General features: G+C 37.6%; 1 protein-coding gene across 4 annotated transcripts in view; it reads right to left on the reverse strand.

Annotated features, from left to right (window-relative positions):
* Window positions 1-13,867, reverse strand: part of SETDB2 (SET domain bifurcated histone lysine methyltransferase 2) — a 58,935-nt gene that overhangs the window by 14,776 nt on the left and 30,292 nt on the right. For all 4 annotated transcript variants that reach the window (XM_049646887.1, XM_049646886.1, XM_049646889.1 and 1 more), the window contains 2 exons: window positions 1,667-1,783; window positions 765-934 (listed from right to left, as the gene is read on the reverse strand). In XM_049646887.1, coding sequence (XP_049502844.1) covers window positions 765-934; window positions 1,667-1,783 — 287 coding nt within the window. The remainder of the gene's footprint in view (window positions 1-764; window positions 935-1,666; window positions 1,784-13,867) is intronic.

The raw sequence follows: 13,867 nt of genomic DNA on the forward strand, positions 1-13,867 counted from the left end.
CACAGTTTTCTTTTTCTTTTTAATGTTTATTTATTTTGAGAGAGAATGGAAGAGGGGCAGAGAGAGGGAAAAAGAGAATCCCAAGTAAGCTCTGTAGTGTCAGCTCAGAGCCCAATGCAGGCTTATTCTCACAACGACAAGATCACAACCTGAGCCAATATCAAGAGGTGGGCGCTCAACTGACTGAGCCACCCAGGCACCCCCACCCGAGTCATGTAGTTTTCTTTCTTTTTTTTTAAAGTTTATTTATTTATTTTGAGAGACAGAGACAGTGTGAGTGGGGGAGGGGCAGAGAGAGAGGGAGACAGAAGAGAATCCTAAGCAGGCTCCATGCTGTCAGCTCAGGGACTGACCTGGGGCTTGAACTCACAAAACTACGAGACCATGACCTGAGCCCAAACCAAGAGTCAGATGTTTAACCGACTGAGCAACTCAGGCACCCCTAGTTTTCTTATTCAAAAAGACTTCTAACCTTACCACAAAGCATCTGTAGCTATCATGGAGACCAAAAAAAAAAAAAAAAAAAGCCTCACACAATAACCCAAGTTTTATCTCTGAGCCTTTCTTTTCTGGAACATCCAGTGTTTCCTAGAACATGTCACCCTTTCAGTGTTCAATCTCCTAGTTACTTGTCCCCCTCTCTTATGCTCCTCCTATATATTGTTGCTCCTGTCCTTGCTATAAGATCTCAATGGCCCTGGCTAGTAAAAGAGATTCAGAAATGTGGACCTTACTATAATTTGAATAATTAACCTTTGCTTTACCTGAATAAATGCAAACAAATGTCCCTCTGTCAATGTCATCTAGGCAGCGTACTCCCCATCCCTTCTTTTCAGTTTTGAACACCTGTAGCCTCACTTGAGGTCCATGCTGCACAACTCGGTTTTGACACATTTGTCGATTACACTTGCACAACAGGCTGCATTCATAAATGCTGTCAATAAAATATGCAAGAGAAAATCAATCAGATATCCAAATTAAAAGCAAAAGCAGTTTATACCGCTACCTCACCAATAATTACCAAGGGAGGCAGACTAAGTGTGAAGGCTCCTAAAGCTAGACTGCCTGGATTCTCATCATAGCTCCAGCCATCTACTATACTAACTGTGTGGCTTGGATGAGTTATTTAACCTCTGTGCTTCAATTTTCCATTTTTAAAAGTGGGGATATATGATAGTACCTGTCTTATAGGGCTGTTTCATCATTTAATGGGTATTTACAAGGTGCTTAAGGCAATGTCTGGCACATAATAAATGTTAGCTTTTAAAAAACTGTCTAGAAATGTCTGGGAAGGGAATGTCTAGGAAGAAATATTTTCTGTTTCTATGTATTTTTTAATAACATCATTCTTGAAAGTTTGAAAACTCCCAATTTTTAAATGAGCTTTGTAAGCTATACTTCTTAATGAAGAAATGGCTGCCCAAAGCAGGCTAACCCTAGAGGGGAACAGCCACCTCAAAGCAAACATTTAAGTATATTCTGTGTGGTACATGAGTGTTCTCTGCCTTCCATTTCCAAGAATATATAATTTTTTTATTCCTTAATATATAGATTTCTGCTATAAAAATTAATATTTAATGATATCTATAAGACTATAGACCACAATAGTAAAGTACCCACCTTCAAAAATACAAACACCCTGCAACAAATCCTCAAGGTATCTTACCCAGTAGGTATTTGTCTCTGTAGTCTTTTATATTTATATCCAGTGGTTATTTTATTACTTGATAAGGGGCAAGTCTTGGCATTCCTTGCTGTCAACTGAAGACATGCACATTTTGTTCTAAAAGGAAGGCAATGGATGGAGAAGTTAGAATAAAAAAGCACCAACTTGAGTAATGAGAGTCTTCTTAAAAGTGTAAATGATAGGGGTGCTGTGGTGGCTCAGTCAGTTGAGTGTCTAACTCTTGGTTTTAGCTCAGGTCATGATATCACGGTTCATGAGCAAGCCCCACATGGGGCTCTGTGCTGACAGTGCAGAGCCTGCTTGGGATTCTGTCTCCTTCTCTCTCTGCCCCTCCCCTGCTTGTGATCTCTCTCAAAAATAAACAAACATTAAAAACTGTAAATGACAGTAAAGGATGTAATTGTATTTAGAATAGTCATTTGGCTCATGGACAGCTGGACTTTTTCCCTAAACAGATTTCTTTAAAAGACAAAAACTAAGAGGAATTTATAAATAATTCTAAATAATATAAATAATTCTAAACTACCCTATCCCTGTATTTGTTCATGAAATACATACTTAACTATATGAGTTTTAGTTTTTTGTTTTTTTTTAACGTTTATTTATTTTTGAGACAGAGAGAGACAGAGCATGAATGGGGGAGGGTCAGAGAGAGGGAGACACAGAATGTGAAACAGGCTCCAGGCTCTGAGCTGTCAGCACAGAGCCCGACGCGGGGCTCGAACTCACGGACTGCGAGACTGTGACCTGAGCTGAAGTCGGCCGCTTAACCGACTGAGCCACCCAGGCACCCCATAGTTTTAGTTTTTTTAAATGAATTCCTTTCATTTCCTATTCAGCAGAAGCTAGTTTGTGAAAATTCTCCTAGCTCCCCTCTCCTACAATGGATAAACTTATGTGCGAAAGGGCATAGGTAGTTTTGCAGACATCTTAAATTATCTCTCCCTCGAATTACATGAAAACAATTGGGGAGATTGATGCTGGCCATCTGGCTACTACAATCTGCTTTTCATAATGTTGCTAAAGCAGACGACATACAACCATAGATTTCTCTCATGCAAGATGGCAATGTAGAAAGACCTCCTCCATAGACACACCAGATCTACCTATTTGTAAAGCAATGCTTCGGGAAGAACTGAAGGCTGACTGAACAGCTTCTTCACAACAAAAGATAGACCATGTACAGAATGGCAAAAGAGACAGAGACACTGTAATGAAGGGAACCCCCACCACCTCTGACACTGCAAACTGCAGTGGGGAAGGACTGGTGAGCAGATTTATCTGCCCTGGGGCACAGAAAAAAAGAAAGGACAACTAGAATACAAAGGAACTGGCCTTAGAACCCTGTTGATTGGCAGGGGAGCTGCTGCAACTCTCTGAGTTAGAGGGGCTGGCAAGTGCCCCATTTTACAGTTCCTCTGCACCTTAATAGCACAGATGAGAGTACAGTCTGGGAGCCCTAATTGGACTATCACCATACCAAGCCTCAGACGCCTTGAAGCACAGGAAAAAAGCTGCATTTTCAAAGAACAACTAGGACATAAAAGACTCTGCCCTAAAACTATGCAAAATGGCAGGGAAGCTGCTGAAACCCTCTCAGAGTCAGAGAGGCTGGTGAACACCACAGGTGATATTCCCCCTCCACCCTGACAGTGCAGACAGGACAAGGGTCCAGGTACCTTAGTGGACCTACCACTGCAGTGAGCCCTGGGACCCTACCCCACACCAGCCCTAGCCATCCCATTAAAGCGGCCCCAGTGCAGCACACACCAGATACCTCTGGTCAGCATTCACTATAGCTGCAGACATCTCTTCAAGGTGACACAGGTGCAAAGTACCCTGGAAGACTCCAGGCTCACACTACTCTGGCTTCAGATGACATGTTAGCATATCCCTGGTACACAGTATCCTAGGACCTCCTGACCCATTTCCTGACTCAGCCCTAGCCCCCCCTGAATAAAGAACTATGGGACCTTTGGCCTAACACCCATTTAAGCTTCAGCTGTCTTCCCAAGGTACCCTCTCTGTGAAGAACCCTGGGACCATCCCAGACAATGTCCACTTCAGCGTCAGCTGTCTGGCCAATGTGCAATCTATGCTGAGAGCCCTAGGACTGTTCCATCCCACACCAACTTCATCTCCAGGCATCCCACCAGGACAGCGTCAGCATGGAGTCCTCTGTCCCACAGCCCACAAGAGCCACAGATCCAGCCAGTCAAAGTCACTTAGGCACACAGTCTCCACAGACACAATCACACACAAGATCATTACTTCCTGTTTAGGAGAAGTTAACGATTATACCTAATTCAACAAAAACAAAGACAGAAAGTCAAGTAAAATGAGGAGACAGGAATATGCTCCAAACAAAAAAACTACACAAAACCTCAGAAAATAAGCTAAATGAAATGGAGATAAACAATATGCTTGATAGAGAGTTCACAGTAATGATCATGAAGACATTTACCAAACTGTAGAAAAGATTGGATGAACTCAGTGAAAACTTCAACAAAGAAGATAGAAAATATGAAAAAGAACCAATCAGAGTTGATGACTATAACTGAAATGAAAAATATACTAGAGGGAATCAACAGATTCAAGGATGCAGAAGAACATATTAGCAATCTGAAAGATTGGGTAATAGAGTACCCAAGCTGAATAATGATAAGAAAACACAAGTTAAAAAAAAAATGAGGATAGGTTAAGGGATCTCTTGGACAATATCAAGTGAGCAAACATTTGCATTACAGGGGTCCTGGAAGTAGAAGAGAGAGATAAAGGGGCAGAAAACTTATTTGAAGAAATAATAGCTGAATATTTCCCTAACCCAGGAAAGAAACAGACATCCAGGTTCAGGAAGCACAGAAAGTTTCAAACAAGATGAATCCACAGAGGTCCACACCATGATACATAATAATTAAAACGTTAAAGATTAAAGACAAGGATAGAATTTTAAAAGCAGCAAAAGAGAAGCAACTAGTAACATTTAAGGACAAACCCATAAAGCTATCAGCTGGTTTTTCAGCATAAACTTTGTAGGCCAGAAGGGAGTGGGCATGATATATTCAAACTACTGAAAGGAAAAAAAAAAATCTACCACCAAGAATATTCTATTTGGCAAGATTATCATTCATAATTCAAGGAGACATAAAGACTTTCCCAGACAAACAAGTTAAAAGGTTCATCATTACCAGATTGTCCTTACAAGAAATGTTAAAGTAGAACACAAAAGGCCATAATTAGAAGAAAATTATGAAAGGGAAGAGGACTCACAAAATTAAAAGATATAAAATATGACAATATAGATATAAAATGTGGGGGGGGGAGTTAAAATGAAGAAGTTCCTTTAGACTGTGTTTAACCTTAAGTGACCATCAGCTTAATACAGACTACTCTATACTTAGGATGTTATATATAAACCTCACAGTAACCAAAAACCTGTAATAGAGATACAAAAGAAAGCCAAGCCTAATACTAAAGAAAGTAATCAATCTTAAGGAATGAGAACAAGAGAAGAAAGGAATGGAGAACTACAGATATGTCCAGAAAACAATTAACAAAATGGCAATCAGCACACACTTATCAATAATTATGTTAAATGTAAATGGACTAAATGCTTCAATCAAAAGACATAGGGTGACAGAATGGATTTAAAAACAAAAAGACTCATCTATGTGCTGCTTACAAGAGACTCTCTTCAGACCTAAAGACACAGACTGAAAGTGAAAAGATGGGAAATGATATTCCATGCAAATGAAGTGGGAAAAAAAAACCTGTGGTAGCAGTATTATATTGGACAAAATGGACTTCAAAACAAAGATTGTAACAAGACACAAAAAAGGGCAATATATAATGATACAGGGATCAATCCAAAGACAGGATACAGCATTGTAAATATTTAAGCACTCAACATGGCAGCCCCTAAATGCATAAGACAAGTTTTAACAGACATAAAGGGAGAAACTGACAGTAATACAATAATAGTAGGGGACTTTAATATCCTACTTACATCAGTGAACAGATCATCCAGGCAGAAAGTCAATAAGAAAACTGTCTTTTTTTTTTTTAATTTTTTTAACGTTTTATTCATTTTTGAGACAGAGAGAGACAGAGCATGAACGGGGGAGGGGCAGAGAGAGAGGGAGACACAGAATCTGAAGCAGGCTCCAGGCTGAGCCATCAGCCCAGAGCCCGACGCGGGGCTCGAACTCATGAACCGCGAGATCGTGACCCGAGCCAAAGTCGGACGCCCAACCGACTGAGCCACCCAGGCGCCCCAAGAAAACTGTCTTTCAATAACACCAGACCAGATGGACTTAAGGGATATACATATACAGAACATTCAAGCCAAATACAACAGAATACACATTCTTTCCAAGTGCACACAGAACATTCTATAGGATAGATCACATATCCCAATAAACAAGTCTCAATAAATTTAAGAAGACTGAAATCCTATCAAACGTCTTTTCTGACCACAATGGAATGAAATTAGAAATAAAAAAAAAAAAAAAAAAGTGGAGAAACCATAAACATGTAGAGGCTAAACAATATGCTACTCAACAAGCAATGGCTCAATGAAAAACTCAAAGAAAAAATTTAAAAATACCTGCAAACAAATGAAACCCACTGGTCCAAAATCTTTGGGATGCAGCAAAAGAAATTTTAAAAGAGAAATGTATAGTGATCTCAAGAAACAAGAAAAATCTCAAACAATTTAAACTTACACCTCTAGAAATTAGAAAAAGAAGAACAAGACCCAAAATTAGTAGCAAATAATAAAGAATAGGGCAGAAATAAATGTAAAAGAGACTAAGAAAAAAAAAATAGACAAGATCAATGAAACCAAGAGCTGAATCTTTGAAAAGAAAAACAAAATTGATAAACCTTTAGCCAGATTCATCATGAAGAAAAAGAGGATCCAAATAAATAAAATCAGAAATGAAAGGGATGAAGTAACAACTAACACGACAGAAATACAAAGGATGATAATAGATAAGAGACCACTATGAAAAATTACATGTCAACAAGTTAACAACCTAGAAGAAATGGGTAAGTTCACAGAAACATATAATTTTCCAAAACTATATCAAGAAAAAGAAAATCGGAATAGTCTGGTTACTAGTAACCAAACTAAACTGGAAATAAAAAAAACTCCATTTAAAGAAGAGTTAATACATATTCTCAAACTATTCTAAAAAACAGAAGGGAAAGGAAAACTTCCAAATACATTCTATGAGGCCAGCATTATCTTGATATAAAAACCGAATAAGTATATTACAAAAATGAAACTACAGGCCAAGATTCCTGATGCAAAAATCCTCAACAAAAGATTAGCAAACCAAATTCAACAATACATTAAAAAGATCATTTACCATGATCAAGTGGGATTTATTCCTGGGATGCAAAGATGGTTCAATATATGCAAATAAATCAACATGATACTCAACATTAACAAAAGGATAAAAATCATAGATAGGATCATCTCAGTAGATTCACAAAAAGCATTTGACAAAATTCAACATTGTTCATGATAAAAAAAACTCTCAACAAAGTGGGATTAGAAGGAACATACCTCAACATAACAAAGGCCATAAATGACAAACTCAGAGCTAATATCATACTCAGTGGTGAAACCTGAGAGCTTTTCCTCTAAGATCAGGAATAAGACCAGGATGTCCACTCCCACGACTTTTATTCAACATAATACAGGAAGTCCTAGCCACAGCAATCAGACAAGAAAAAGAAATAAGAGGCATCCAAATTAGTAAGAAAGAAATAAAATTGTCACTATTTGCAGATGACATGATACTACATACAGAAAACCCTAAAGACTCCACCAAAAAAACTACTAGAACTGATAAATGAATTCAGTAAAATCAGAGGATACAAAATCGATGTACAGAAATCCATTGCATTTCTCTACATTAACTAATACAAAGAGAAATTAAGAAAGCAATCTCATTTACAATTGTACCAAAATAGGGATGCCTGGGTGGCTCAGTTGGTTAAGCATCTGTCTTTGGCTCAGGTCATGATCTCGCGATTTGTGAGTTTGAGCCCTGTGTCAGTCTCTGTGCTGACAGTTTAGAGCCTGGAGCCTGCTTCATATTCTGTGTCTCCCTCTCTCTGTGCCCCTCCCTCTTCCTCTCTGAGATAATAAACATTAAAAAAAAATTTGTACCAAAATAATAAAACACCTAAGAATAAACTTAACCAAGGTGGGGGCGGGGGGTGCCTGGGTGGCTCAGTTGGTTAAATGTCTGACTTCAGCTCTGGTCATGATTTCACAGTTTGTGAGTTTAAGCCCTGCATTGGGTTCTGTGCCGACAGCTGTGCGGACAGCCTGCTTCAGATTCTGTGTCTCCCTCTCTCTCTCTGCCCCTCTTCTGCTTGCACCCTCTCTCTTTCAAAAGTAAATAAACATTAAACAAATTTTTTAAATGGGGCGCCTGAGTGGCTCAGTCAGTTAAGCATTCAAATTTGGCTCAGGTCATGATCTCCCAGTTGGTGGGTTCGAGCCCCGCATCGGGCTCTGTGCTGACAGCTGAGAGCCTGGAGCCTGCTTCGGATCCTGTGTCTCCTTCTCTCTCTGCCCCTCCCCTGCTCACACTCTTTCTCTCCCAAAAATAAACATTAAAAAATTTTTTTAAAAAAACTTAACCAAAGTGAAAAACCTGTACTCTGAAAACGACGGATGAAAGAAATCAAAGACAAATGGAAAGATATTCCATGCTCGTGGATTGGAAGAATATTGTTAAAATGTCTATACTACCCAAAGCAATCTACAGATTTAATGCAATCCCTGTTAAAATATCAACAGCATTCTTCACAGAACTAGAATAATCCTAAAATTTGTATGGAACCACACCCACACACCCACACACCCACACCAAAAAGCCAAAACAATCTTGAAAAAGAAAAACGAAGCTGGAAGCATCACAATTCCAGATTTTAAGTTATACTACAAAGCCGTAGTAACCAAAATAGCATGGTACTGGCACAAAAACAGACACACAGGTCAAAAGAACAGGATAGAAAGCCCTGAAACAAACCCATGATTATATGGTCAATTAACATGACAAAAGAGGCAAGAACATGCAATGGGAAAAAGACACTCTTTTCAACAAATAGTGTTGAGAAAACATGATAGCTACATGCAAAAGAATAAGACTGGACCACTTTCTCACATCATACATAAAAAAATAAAATCAAAATGGATTAAGGACCTAAATATGAGACCTGAAACCAAAAAAGTCCTAGAAGAGAGCACAGGCAGCAATTTCTCTGACATCAGTTGAAGCAATATTTTTCTATATATGCCTCCTAAGGCAAGAGAAATAAAAGCAAAAATAAACTATTGGGACTACATCAAAATAAAAAGCTTCTATACAACAATGGAAACCATCAAGAGAACTAAAAGACAACCTACTGAATGAGAGAAGGTATTTGCACATGACATTATCTGATAAGGGGTTAGTATCCCCAATATATAAGAACTTACACAACTTAACACCCAAAGGACAAACGATCCAATTAAGAAATGGGCAGAAGATATGAACAGAGTTTCTCCAAAGAAGACATATGGCTAACAGACACATGAAAAGATGCTCAACATTACTCATCATCAGGGAAATGCATATCAAAACTACAGTAAGATATCATCTCACACCTTTCAAAATGGCTAAAATCAAAAACACAAGAAACAAGTTTTGGTGAAGATGTGGAGAAAAACGAACTCTCCTATACTGTTGATGTGAATGCACACTGGTGCAGCCACTGTGGAAAACCATATGGAGGTTCTTCAGAAAGTTAAAAACTATGATCCAGTAATCGCAGTACTAGGTATTTACCCAAATAATAATAATAATAAAAATACTAATTCAAAAGGATATATGCACCCCTATGTTTATTACACCATTATATACAATAGCCAAATTATGGAAGCAGCCTAAGTGTCCACCAATAGATGAATGGATATAGAAGAGATGGTATACATATATATATGTGTCTGTATATATATATATATATATATATATATGTAATAGAATATTTTTCAGACATAAATACAAATGAAATCTTGCCATTTGCAACAACATGGATGGAGTTTGAGAGTATAATGCTAAGTGAGATAAGTCAGTTAGGTAAAGACAAATACCATATGATTTCAGTCATATGTGGAATTTAAGAAACAAAGTAAATGAGCAAAGGAATAAAAAAAAAGAGAGAGATGGGGTGCCTGGGTGGCTCAGTCAGTTAAGCACCTGATGCTTGGTTTTGGCTCAGGTCATGATCTCACCGTTAGTGGGTTTGAGGTGTGCATCAGGCTCTGTGCTGACAGCATGGAGCCTGCTTGGGATTCTCCTTCTGCCTCTCTCCCTCTCTGCCTTTCCCCCACTCACGTGTGCATGCACTCTCTATCTCTCAAAATAAATAAATAAAACTTAGCAGAGAGAGAGAGAGAAAAATCAAGAAAGAAACTCTTAACTATAGAGAACAAACTGATGGTTATCAGAGGGGAGGTGGGTGGAGGAATAGGTTAAATAGCTGATGGGGATTAAGAGCACACGTATCATGGGGTGCCTGGGTGGCTCAGTCGGTTAAGCGTCCGACTTCGGCTCAGGTCATGATCTCTCAGTTCGTGGGTTCGAGCCCCGCATCAGGCTCTGTGCTGACAGCTCAGAGCCTGGAGCCTGTTTCATATTCTGTGTCTCCCTCTCTCTGACCCACCCCTGTTCATGCTCTGTCTCTCTCTGTCTCAAAAATCAATAAACGTTAAAAAAAAAAATTAAAAAAAAAAAGGAGAACACGTATCATGATGAGCACTGAGTAATGTATAGAACTGTTGAATCGTTATAATGTACACCTCAAACTAACACTGTATGTTAAGTACATTGGAATTAAAATAAAAATCTTAATAAAAAATTAAAATTAAAATGCAAGACAAAAAGCCCCAGAAATCTGTTGCATTTCTACACACTATTAACAAAGTAGTAGAAAGAGAAATTAAGAAAAAAACAATCCCATTTATAATTGCACCAAAAGGAATAAAATATCTAGGAATAAGCTTAAGAGGGGGCGCCTGGGTGGCTCAGTCGGTTAAGTGTCCGACTTCAGCTCAGGTCATGATCTCGCGGTTCGTGAGTTCAAGCCCCACGTCAGGCTCTGTGCTGATGGCTCAGAGCCTGGAGCCTGCTTCGGATTCTGTGTCTCCCTCTCTCTCTGACCCTCCCCCATTCATGCTCTGTCTCTCTCTGTCTCAAAAATAAATAAACGTTAAAAAAAAAAAAAATTTAAGAGATAAAAATCCTATATTCTGAAAACTATAAAACACTCATGAAAGAAACTGAAGAGGACAAAAACAAATGGAAAGATATTCCATATCCATGGACTGGAAGAATTAATATTGTTAAAATGTCCACATTACTCAAAGCAATCAATCTACAGATTCAATGCAATCCCTTTCAAAATACCAATAGTATCTTTCACATAGACAGAACAAATAATACTAGAAGTTGTATGAAACCACAAAAGACTCTAAATATCCAAAGCAATCTTGGGAAAGAAGAAAAAAGCTGGAGGTAACCCAATCTCAGATACCAAGATATACTACAAAGTTATAATAATCAAAATAGTATGGTACTGGCAAAAAAATAGACACTTAGATCAATGGAATAGATACAGAGCCCAGAAACAGATGTGCATTCACATGGTCAGTTAATCTTCAACAAAGGAGGCAAGAATATACTATGGGGGAAAGACAGTCTCTGCAATAAATGATGCTGGGAAAACTGGACAGCTACATGGAAAAGAATGAAACTGGACCACTTCCCTACACCATACACAAAAATGAACTAAAAATGGGTTAAAGACCTAAATGTGAGAACTGAAACAATACAACTCCTAGAAGAAAAACATAGGCAGCCACTTCTTTGACATTGGCTGTAGAAACATTTTTCTAGATATGGCTCTTGAGGTAAAGGAATCAAAAGCAAAAATAAACTATTGGGACTACACCAAAACAAAAAGCTTTTGCACAGCATGGGAAACCATCAACAAAATGAAAAGGAACCTACTCAATGGGAGAACATATTTGTAAATGACATACCTGATAAGGGGTTAATATCCAAAATAGGCAAAAAACCTCACACAACTCAAAACCAAAAAACCAAATAATCTGATTAAAGAATAGGCAGAGGACCTGAATAGACATTTTTCCAAAGAAGACATACAGATGACCAACAGATGCATGAAAAGATGTTCAACATCACTAAGTATCAGGAAAATGAAAACCAAAACCACAATGAAAACAAACAAACAAAAACCACAGTGAGATACATCACTTCACACCTATCAGAATGTCTATGACCCCACAGAAATAACAGGTGTTGGTCAGGATGTAGAGAAAAACACTATATACACTGTATATATCATCTCTAAAAATAAAACATTACATTTAAAAACTAAACTTTCAAAAGATTTGGTGCTACATCCTCTATACTTTTAAGTACATATATACCTACAAACAATATATTATACTGTTTTTAAAAATTCACTACAGTTATTATCCTACAACTTGCCTTTTTCATTCAAAATAGTGTTTTTGAGATTCATTTGTGTTATATACAAATGTAGTTAATTCCTTCTAATTTTCGGACAGCATTTAGACAAGCAATTAAGTTGCTTAGTATATAACAAAGTTGCTTCTAGCTTTCAATATTACGAACAATACTGCAGTGAACAGCTTATTCTTCTGCTTATGTGTAAGCACCTCTAGAATAGTATCTCTCAAATATTTTTGACTATGACCCACAGTAAAATACATGTTCTTCATGATCCTTTACAGGCATACATACTTCTCTGTGTATGTGTATAAACTGACACAGTGGCATGAAACTTTATCCTATGTATGATGCACTTGGTTTTTTTTTTTTTTTCTTTTTAAAGATTTTAAGTAATCTGTAAACCCAACGCAGGGCTCAAACTTAACAACTCCAAGATCAAGAGTCATGCTCTACCAAATGAGTCAGTCAGGTGTCCCTTGGGTATTTTTATTTAATTTAAAAATGCTATTTACAACCGCTTTAATGATTTTACATCCCACTAAATCTGTAGGTTGGAAAACAATACTCTAGATATACTTAAAAGTACTATTGCTGGAAAGAACATATGCATATCTTCAATTGCTATGTAATTGTTTGAACAACCCCTTGTAAAAAAACTGGTCTGGCTTTGTACAGTATTCTAGTTTTACAGTTATTCTCCTTTGGGATTTTAAGCTAACATGCCTGTTTGTGTCTTGCTTTACTTCTGATGAGACGTGTGCTGTCAATCTTTTTTTCTGATAGTGTTTGAGATTTATTTGTACCTTAGAAACCTTTTAAGTTGCATCATGATGTATTTAGGTGTACATTTATCTTATTTTCCCTTCATAGTACATTGTAGGCTTTTTTCACTCGGAGGACTGGCCTTTCTTCAGTTCTGGAAAACTTTCAGCTACCATCTCTTTAAATGTTGCTTTCTTCTTCTTCTCAGATATACTGGAGTTTCTCATTTTATCCTCCATAGTTTTTAATCTGTAAATTATCTTCCCCATGTCTTTATCTGTTTGTATTCTGGGAGAGCTCTTTCATTTTGCCTTGTAATTTACTAATGCTTTCTCCAGCTATATGAACTCTACCATTGAGTGTGTCTAGTTAGGGTGTTTTTTTTTTTTTTTTTTTTAATGTTTATTTATTTTTGAGAGAGAGGGTGAGACCCAGAGTGCAAGCAGGGAGGGACAGAGACAGAGGGAGACACAGAATCCGAAGCAGGCTCCAGGCTCTGAGCTGTCAGCACAGAGCCCAAAATGCGGCTTAAACTCAGGAACTGCTAGATCATGACCTTGAGCTGAAGTCGGATGCTTAACTGACTGAGCCATTCAGGTGCCCCAATCTATTTAGTTTTTAATTTCATTGACCCCATGTTTTATTTCCCACATTTCCATTTTTTTTCCTGTATATACATATATATATATATATTTTCTCCCCCAATCTCCTTTTCTTGATGGATACTAACATTTTAATCTCTGTGAACATTTTAAACATACCTATTTTAAAGTCTCTTTTATTTTTTTAAATTTTTTAAACGTTTTATTTATTTATTTTTTTTTTTTTAAATTTTTTTTTTCAACGTTTTTTATTT

Source organism: Panthera uncia (assembly GCF_023721935.1).
Source record: "Panthera uncia isolate 11264 chromosome A1 unlocalized genomic scaffold, Puncia_PCG_1.0 HiC_scaffold_16, whole genome shotgun sequence".
NCBI classification, from domain to species: Eukaryota; Metazoa; Chordata; class Mammalia; order Carnivora; family Felidae; genus Panthera; species Panthera uncia.